Here is a 10,256-nt window from a genome sequence, read left to right as displayed (position 1 = left end):
TCCCGTCCACTGCCAACGCATCTGGATCAGAAGCGTCAAGACAGGCCCACTTTCCCCGGCTCCGCCTACGGGTGGTACAGTACTCTCCACTGGACTTGTATGGTCCACGTCTCAATCTCATATGAGACCATAAAAGTCCTTTCTTTGTCCTCGAAAAACAGCCTAAGTAAGCATAAATAGGAAACTGAAGAGAACATTGTGGAGCCAGGCAGAGCTAATCTTGTGCCTATTGCACTTTGTCTAGTAGGCTAGTAGGCCTATAGAGGTTAATAGAGGAGAATTAGATTACAATTACACTTACAGTTCTTTTCATCTGGTCTTGATTTGGTGTTGCAATATCGTGTGTGTGTGTGTGTGTGTGTGTGTGTGTGTGTGTGTGTGTGTGTGTGTGTTTTAAATGAGAGTCTGGAATTCAAACAATATAACAAAAAGGTCATCCCACCACTTTCTGTTGGTAAACAGCTGAAGGGTGGAGGTGGAGAAATGTAAACACTCTCAAATTCATACATAGAGGTGTGCAAGGACTGACCATCCATGAGATCAACATTATGTTTTTAACCATGTTTTGAAACTATACAGTGCTTTGTTTACATTGTACAATGGAACAAGCTTATATTTTGAGTTTTGATGGGGTAAGACAATTGAACAAAGATTGCACATGATTTTTTTTTCTTTTCTTATGATGACTGATGTCTCGATGATTCACTTACATTAGACAAATCTTGTTTTAGTAAGTAGGTTTGGATAAATGTCAAAAATCAAAATGTAAATGTCATGAGGCAAGTCACAAAAATGAATGTACCACTCTGGGTTTCCGTTAACCGGCAATTGCCGGTCTTTGTCCGGTAATATTTGGTGAAGTCCGACAAATTGAAAAGTCGTCGGACATATTGTCCGGTGAAAATAATTCCCTTTGAATACAATTCGCTAAAGCTGGCTGGGTGCGTTCGTAAACACGCTCTGGAAATCCGATCAGCACTCGCGGAACGCCTCTCGTCCAATCGAACGACTCGGTCGCTCTGTGACATCGAAGCCAGCGAGCGCTCCGGCGCTCTCAGAGCGTGTTTACGAACGCACCCCTAGAAGTTTCCAGCCAGCTAGCTGAAGCTGCTACACACACCAGAGCCATGGCGACCGAACGGCAAGTTAAACAACATACTATAAAAGTGACATTGTTTTACTCATTACTCATACGTTTGTTGTCATTCGGCGGTGCTAATAGTCGCTTTCTTTTTAAATTTATTTAATTTATTTTATTTTAGCAGTTTCCCCGAAAGTTAAGTGTTTGTTTTTATATCACTATTTGCACTTCTGGTTAGATGCTAAACTGCATTTTGTTGTCTGGTACTTGTACTCTGCAATGACAATAAAGTTGAATCTCACCTAATCTAATCTAATCTAATCTAAAATAATCTAAAATAATCCCATCACTATTACTCCCTATTTTCATCAGTGTTTCAATCCTTGAATCTGTGATGGAAATCAAGCAAAGCCACTTCAAGTCTCCCCACCACTGACAGCGCTGGGTGTGCCTTTCCTTACACTCTCGGTTATTCCCTGTGGATTTTAAAAAACGGTGTTTTGGTTTCTATAATGTGGTCTATTCTCAGTGTTGACGAGCAACTCAGGGGGCTTTGAGATGGCTAACAGCTAATTAAAGGAGTAATTCCACTCAAAAGGGTAGAAGTAAGCTGACTGTCTGTCTGTCTGTCTGTCTGTCTGTCTGTCTGTCTCTCTGTCAGTGTGCTGGACTACCTATGACTTCCATGGTACCTGGGAACGCGTTGTCGGAGAGAAACGCCCTCTGTACAAAGGACCTACTGACCAAAATCCCTGTTCCCCGTAGCCTACATGCTTGCACTGTTACTGTTCAATAAAATGTTATACATCTAGACATTGTGGTATTTCTTTATATACGTATCCCAGACTGCCTATCAATTGTTTCTCAATAAACAGTTATGTTCTTCCCATTGTCATACTCCCGAGCTAAACGAAATGCCTTCCCAACCAGCGAGACTTATAGAAATGACGTTGTTTTATTGATTTAAAAAAAAAAAGGGGTAAAACTGTAAAGAGAAAATAGAAAACTCACATTAATCCCAAACAATTTAACAAACTTCAGTTAACGTAATGTGGAGTCCGTTCATTGATCGATGCTGTCTGTTCAGTTCCCAGTGAGGCGCCCGTTCAGCGCTGGACCCGTTCAGCGCTGGATTTGACGCATGGCATAGCGCGCATGCGTCAAATCATGTTATATTATTATATATTATATAGCTCGCATCTAATCGTATCGGATGAGAAATAGACATTAAATGGCATATATAGGCCGCTACACAACAGTAATCACCGCGACAAACAGCTATATTAGATTTGGAGGAAAAAAAATTATGATTTTGAAAAAAAAATGTTTTATTATATTTTAATATGATGACCGGAATATATCACGTTTGTCCGGTAAATCGAATTCTTCCCGGACACGATGTCCGACGGCAAATTTTTCTAACGGAAACCCTGGTACCACTCCCAGATTGCCCCTTTAAGATAATTGCTCAGCCCCTCACTCATCAGACACTACTGTATGTGGCCCTACATGGATGGTTTGGCTTAAAAGAAATGCAGCAAAAATATTTTTGAAATAAGTAATTCACAAGCAATTGAATTGTTGGCTGCATCTACACATCACTGACCTTTGGTTATTATTATTTAATTATTATTATTATTATTATTATATTATTATTATTTTATTATTTGCACATAGCTGTGCATTGAAGCTACAATTAGTTCAACCTGAATCCTAGATAATTTATTGTCCTGCAGGTTGTGTTAGTTATATACTGTATATATATTCAGTAGTTGCTGTTGCCCCCTTGTGGATAGATTCAGTCTTGTCATTAGGGTTTTAAATTCTCTTCATAACCATCAAGTTTCAAGTTTCAAGTTTATTGTTAGGTCACATTACAGTGTGTAAGAGAGTAACATTTAATATATTCTTAATATAAATAATAAAAAAGTTACAATAGTATAGGACATTAGTGACAAATAAGATTATTTACAATTAGCAGTATCTTGTCATTTGTAGACAATAAGGCACTAGGCATAATTCAATAAAAAGTGTCAATAGTACAGGACACAAGTGACAGTAGTAAAGTGACTGTGAGCTTAAGCTTAGGTAGTCTGTATGCATGTGCTTGTGGATGATAGTCAATTGTCTACAGTAGGCTTATTCATGATGAGCCTGATCACCTGGGGGAAGTAGCTTAGTTAGGCTCTGAGTTTTGCTCTTGAGGCTCTCCGGAAGAGGCTACACCTTTTGGACGGCATCGGTTCGAACAGACTGTGGTCGGGGTGGCTGGGATCTGTGATGATCCTCCGGGCTGTGCTGACACACACCGTTTGTTGTATACCAATATATCAGATTATCTACTGATTGTTAGGTATTAATAACCATTATCTAACCCCCCCAGTGACTGAAGATCACTGTCGTCCAAAGGGTTTTCAGGGGTAACTCGTTTTTACGATCTGGTATCTTGTGTACCCCCAGACCCACCTCTTCAACAGCCCTGTGTCTGCTGGTCGTAGTATATCATTTGTACACTATAGCCTTTGGTGTACAAACGTGTTGTCGTGAAGATGTATCTAAGGTCACACAAGTGTAGTGTGTAGTGTAGTATATCATCCATAATGGGCATATTGTGGTTAATCCTAATCCTGGTTTGAGCTCATTTAAGGGGTAAGCTAGAAAAGCTCTGCGCTAGCACATCTTAGTCAGTCCTCTCTCTAGGGCAGGGGTGAAAAGGTGAGGGGCTGCAGGGTTTACTAGAGACTATACTAAAGTGTGTGTGTGTGTGTGTGTGTGTGTGTGTGTGTGTGTGTGTGTGTCTGTGTTTCAGTGTGTGTAACTGTGTATCTATGTATGTATGTGTATGCATGTCTTCATGTGTCTGTGTTTCTGTATTCGTATATTTGTGAATGCGTATGTGTAGGGTTCACCCAGAGACAAGGACCAGAATAGCACCAGTACAGAGTAGTTGAGCAATGCCAGTCTCCTCTCTGTCTCTGCTACAACATTTACAGTTACAGTTACATAGTTTTGTAGAGGTGTCTGTTTCAGCCAAGGGGCCCAGACCTAGATCATGCAACACAGTAGGGCATGGCAATGGAACTAGTCTGGGTCTCCTACGTGTGTATTATATTGGACCTGTATCTTCGTTACATTTCCTTATAGTATTGTAGCGAGCAACGGGGTAGAATAGCTTGCCCTAAGCGGGTATCGAACTCACAACCTTGCGCATACAAACTGGCAGTGCTAGCTACAACACCAAGAGAGTTAACTCCCTTGGTAGATCTGCTAACAGGCCTTACACAGGGTTGTTACAGTTTATATATAATATATTGAATTTTACATTATTTTCACCCAACATGTTTACCTAACATGCTGCTACCCTAGCAGTCTTAAAAGCATGTTAGCTCAACAAGTGTCTGTATTCCAGTCAACCAACAGAGGGCGATAATGCTACACAATTAAACATTGCATTGCTGTGACTGTAGAGAAATTGGAGTTGGTATAGTATGAATCCCTTTCCAACAGGCTTCGAGGAACTTCCACATCACTTCACACATAGTGGCTTTTTTGTGGAATTTGCAAATTTTTATTTATTTTCTGAGTGGGGTAGTCCCAATCATATTTTAAATTTTTATTGACAGTTTCAGTGAAGATTTAGACAGGAAGGATGGGTGAGAGAGAGAGGAGGGATGACATGCAGGATATGTCCCCGGACGGAATCGAACCGGGGACCCTGCGGTTACATGGTCAGCGCTTAACCCGCTACGCCACCTAAGCGCCCCCGGAATTTGCTAATTTTAACAGGAAATAAAAACTAGATTCTCTGTCAATTCAAATGCTGCTAATGGTGGATGGATGGATGGATGGATGGATGGACGGACGTATAAACCTCAACAAACACACAAACTTACATAAAGTGGGAAAATACTGAATATTTTCTAACTTTGCCACAGCAATAAGTAATTGACAGCAATAAGTAATGAGAAATATAACAACTAATGATTGCTCCAGTTTCACGAATCTAATAACATTAAGACAGCAAGGGCCATTTTCCTCTCCCGTTTAGCATTGCAGGGGCGCAACTGTTATCTTCCTATTGATTCAAAGGATATTTACGTGTAGCATGTGTAGTGCTGTGTGTGTGTGTGTGTGTGTGTGTGTGTGTGTGTGTGTGTGTGATGTGTGTGTGTGTGTCTGTGTCTGTGTGTGTGACTATCAGCACAGCATGTCACTATTTAGTTTATTTTCTTACCTGCCACATAGTAAGTAGGTCAGCAATCAAATAATACAAATCATACAATCTGCTAGTTGTCATTGTGCATAGCTCACACAATACCTTTTAGCATTCTGTGTAACTGTGTATTTGCCTGAAAAGGGTCTATTCAAATACATTAAAATTAAAATGTGTTATACATTTTCACACCTCCCCTCCAGCCATTGGCCAAACGGTCGGTGTTGTTGTATCTTGGCCATTGTAAGGAAGGGCCGATGCAGTCTGAGTACAAAGGAGACGAGTGTCATCTTAGATACATATGACTTAGATACATATGGCACAGAGAGATAAAACCACCATTTTCGTATGATCTTTATCGAATGTTGAATGGTTATGATTATCACCATTGTAAGGAAATGTGTGAAGCTGAGCTATGTAATAGCGATGATTTGGTTATGAGAGACTGTGTGTGTGCCTGTGTAGCACCTGGGAACGTGTCTACAAAGGGAATTGTTGGAACGTCTGGCATGAATTCTATATTTGATGATGACATTTGAGCATGTTGCTTCTGTAATTAGAACCACAGTATGTTTGTGCGTGTGCGTGCGTGTATGTGTGTGCGCATGTGTGCGTGTGTCATTGTGTCTGCGCTTGAATTTCCTATTCATATTTCACTTTTAGAACAGCCATAGGATTACATCGTCAGTTAGCATCAGTGTGACAGGCATTATGCTGCTCCTCTGTCACGCTGTCACAGTAATTACATAATTATACCTTCTGTCTCACTTCACAGAACACCTCCTCTGTGTGTGTGTGTGAGTGTGTGAGTGTGTGTGTGTGTGTGTGTTTCTGTGTGTGTGTGTCTGTGTCTGTGTTTGTGTGTGTGTCTGTGTGTGTGTCTGTGTCTGTGTCTGTGTGTGTGTGTGTGTGTGTGTTTCTGTGTGTGTGTGTGTCTGTGTGTGTGTGTGTCTGTGTGTGTGTGTCTGTGTGTGTCTGTGTGTGTGTGTGTGTGTGTGCGTGTGTGTGTGCATGTGTGCATGTACAGTATGTGTAGCTGATGAAGGAGAGACACAGCCAGAGGAGACAGCCAAAGAAAGTCAGATTAAACTCCAGAGACAAATGGAAAATTGTTTATTAGGTTCACATGTGAAGCAGCCAGCCATGCTGTCAGTTGTGTTCTGTCTTCTCAGAGCAGCGAACGGTGTGATTACACAAGGGAGGGTACAGTTTCAGCCTCTAGCAAGTCTTTCTGTGGTGTCATATGGAAATCTGATGTGATCTTGGGTGGTTCCCTCAACATATTTCAATGTAATCAATTTAGAGCAAAGACTTTCCTTGCCTTTATTTTTCTTCTGACCCACCAAATAAACAAAAACAGATTTGTATGCACAACCCAGTCTTTTGTCATGGCCAAAGAGGAACTAGTTGCAATTTAACATTTAAGAAACACTTTACTTACACTGTTCCCTTCCATCATCTCTAGGTTTTTGGAAACTTTGTGATTAGACTGGTTTCCTGTCTTCTCATACATACCTTGGCTTACAACTTCCTGATTCAGTCTGCTTCTGCTTTGCTTCACGTTGTCAATCAACTTGAATCTTGATAAATGCAATGGCTTGTTCTTAATGTGAACGCCAAAGCACAACATGCACATGTCCAGTGTTCCAAAGCAGGTATATGAATGTGGACTGGGGAACTGCAGTGCCACTTTCCCATGTGCACTTATCAGGACTGGAGTCATATACATGAGGTCCATGGCTGTGGAAGCTAATTGTTCAGACATGCATTGGTCAACGATATCACTGTATTGACAATGGAGATCCTTTCAACGTGTCGAACTCCATAGTTTGTCATTGTAAAATAACAATAACAAAATATGTATGTATTCATAAATCATGTCATGGTAAGGACAATAATAGTTTCAGTAACAACAACAACAACAACAACAACAACAACAACAACATTACCAATAGTCAAACAGTTGTACAGAATAAATGACGTTAAAAATCAACATGAATTGAATTGTTCAAGTCCATACACATACTCCACAAAATGTATTCCAAATCTTGAACCTCCCAACCACAGCATCTATCTTCAGATACAGTACTTTCTATCAGCACAGTGTCCCTACGGAGACTCCAAATTCATCATCTGCTACCCTCTGGGTTATAGTTCACCTAGTGATGTTGGTGCAAAAGGCTATCCTCTGAGAGTCCTTCGGCTGGCGATATCTCCTGCCAGTGTTTGTTATGTTTTTCACAGGTAGATGAAAGGCTGTGAGGAGCATATTAAATGTTTATGGACTGGCAGGCAGACATGGCCCAGATGCAGAGGTGGAGATATTTACACCGACCCACGCACTCGAATGCTGGTTTTAATAATGCATGTTGTGTTGTTCTTTCGCCCTGGTGTTTTTTTATGGTGTTGGCCTATATCCTTACAAATGCTTGTAAATAGCTTTTATGTTTGTGTGTGTGCGTGTGTTTGTGAGTGTGTGTGAGTGTGTGTGCGCGTGCGTGCGTGCAGGGTTTGGTTCTTCAGGGGGTTTTCTTTGTTTTTCCTGGGTCTATAATAGTAGATGAGAAACAGGGACCCTGGTGATAGACAGTGAATTGAGAGTCTTTCAAGGGTGTGACTGCGTGGTCTAACCATAGGAATAGCCAAGATGCAGGAGTACCAGGAGTGTGTTCTAGAAGAATGAGGGCTCTGATGATTTGATTCTAGTGATTTAGGGCTCTAGGGTTCTAGGGATTCCAGTCCTCACAGATTCAGGAACTATCCAGTCGTTCACAGACAGAATGTTCTGGATTGCTCCACTCGTCAGGCGTTTGTCGTCTCGCGGGTTGCAAAGAGGCAGGTTCTCCGGTTCTCAAAGGTTCTCAAAAGGAGGGTTCTGTTGCCTGCTCAGCTGCACTCCTCACAGTTGCAGGCCAGGATGTACCTGTAGGTGGCTGTGATGCGGGTTCCCCCGGCGCAGCGGAGCCGCACGGCCTTCAGCTTGGAGGTGTGGGGCCGGCAGCAGAAGCAGGTGCTCTTGAAGGGCTGCTTCAGGACCGAGCTGAAGGAGATGAGAGGGTCCGACCGAGACGTGTGGCTGCAGTGGCCCTCGCAACGAGCCAGCAACACCATCTGGAAGGGGAGGAGAGGGGAGGGGAGGGGAGGGAGAGGGGAGGGGAGGGGAGAGGGCAGGGGAGGAGAGGGGAAGGGGAGGGGAGGGGAGGGGAGGGGAGGGGAGAGGGCAGGGGAGGAGAGGGGAAGGGGAGGGAGAGAGAGGAAAGGGGATGGGGAGGGGGAGAGGGGAAGGGGAGGGGAGGGGGAGAGGTGAAGGGCAGGAGAGGGGAGGAGAGGGGAAGGGGAGGGAGAGAGAGGAGAGCGGAAGGGGAGGAGAGGGGAGGGGAGGGGGGGAGAGGAGGGAAGGGAAGGTGAGGGAGAGAGAGGAGAGGGGAGGGGAGGGGAGGGAGAGGAGAAGAGAGGAGGAGGCATTTTTAACAAGAGTAGAAGAGAACTATACGAGTGTCGTCTTTCACTTTATCTGTACGGTAAACATTTTGGCACCGGTCGTAGATCCCGTAAGTCAGCACAGTGAGACAGCGTCTGCTGAACAGTCGTCTACTACAGTCTTACTTCCAGAGAGTGTGTCTGTCTGTGGTCTCTATCTGCCTCTCAGGCCTGTCCTCGCACCTGCAGTGATAGCAGAGCGGCTGGCCACTCCTACACCTGCTAGCGCTCAAAGCTCAGGGTTACTCACACTCCCTCAAACCAGGGTTCCCACGGGTCCTTGAAATCCTTGAACGTTTGTGAATTTGAGAAAAAGAAATTAAGGTCTTAAATGTCTCTCTCTCTCTCAAAAAAAATAATATATATATTCAAAAATGTTTTATCTCGTCCACTAGTAAATAAGTCTCTGTATTGCTTAACTTTACACATGATTCACAATATATTGTTTTGCTGTATTGTGGTAGAGAAGGCAAGAGACCATCTAGTGTTCACACATTCAAGCCTCTCTTTTTAATTGTTGTCTGTGAGCGGATAGTTCCTATTATATAAATTCTCATCTAGATCTGTCTCAAACTCTGCCGTGTTGGGTCCTTGAATTTGAGGGAATTGAGTCTTGAAAGTCCTTGAAAGGTGCTTGAATTTGATGTTTCAGAAGGTGTGGGAACCCTGCCTCCAACATACTCCCTGCTGTACGTCAGATAGATGGGTTACCCGACATGGCCGGGGCCCCCTCATGATCTTGAATATACTGCCCTGCCGCGTTCCACGGTGAGTGACCGCATTCCTGCTGCGTCCCTAAGAAGACTCTTGTGTCATTTCCTCCAGTCAGCTGCTGCCGTGTGTGTCGCCATCCATGTCACCCTCTCTGACAATAGCCCGTCTGGGGCCAGGGTAGAGGGAGACACACACACACACACACCCGCACACACGCACGCACCTACACACACCCACACACACACACCCACACTTGCGCGAACACACACACACACACACTTGCGCACACACACGCACACTTGCGCGAACAAACACACACACACTTGCGCACACACGCACACTTGCGCGCACACACACACACACACACACACACACACACACACACACACACTGACATTAGTCGTGACCACAGGAGTGTTGGCAGCCACTTTGTCTAACAGCCTTCGTCCAGGCTATGACTGAGGAGGGGGGGCTGCCCTCCCCCTGGTCTCCCTCCCCCTGGTCTCCCTTCCCCTGGTGTCCTTTCCCTCTTCCCTCCACCGAGGGACACTCCTCTAGATCCATGGAGGATATAACAGTGTTCTATATCTACTTATGTCTACTTCTGGTGGTGGATGTTATTTAACCCTAGGTGGGAGTGGACCATAGGTGAGAGGATGGAGATCCAGAAGAACAGCTGGGCAGCAGATGAAGCCTCCCTCCCTTGCCCCCCCCCACACACACACACACGCACACGCACACACACACACACACGGTGCAGTCATGGTA

At 43.9% G+C, this 10,256-nt stretch overlaps 1 protein-coding gene across 1 annotated transcript in view; it reads right to left on the bottom strand.

The window, feature by feature from the left end:
• Positions 1 to 8,180: 8,180 nt before the first annotated feature.
• Positions 8,181 to 10,256, bottom strand: part of ndp (norrin cystine knot growth factor NDP) — a gene marked incomplete at both ends in the record, with an annotated part of 3,946 nt that continues 1,870 nt past the window's right edge. The window contains one exon of the mRNA XM_080535792.1: positions 8,181 to 8,405. Coding sequence (XP_080391918.1) covers positions 8,181 to 8,405 — 225 coding nt within the window. The remainder of the gene's footprint in view (positions 8,406 to 10,256) is intronic.

This window comes from Nansenia antarctica (genome assembly GCF_963989245.1).
Source record: "Nansenia antarctica genome assembly, chromosome: 7".
In the NCBI taxonomy this organism is placed as follows: Eukaryota; Metazoa; Chordata; class Actinopteri; order Argentiniformes; family Microstomatidae; genus Nansenia; species Nansenia antarctica.
Note: the sequence above shows the minus strand (reverse complement) of the source record. Positions and strands in the feature narration are given on the sequence as shown.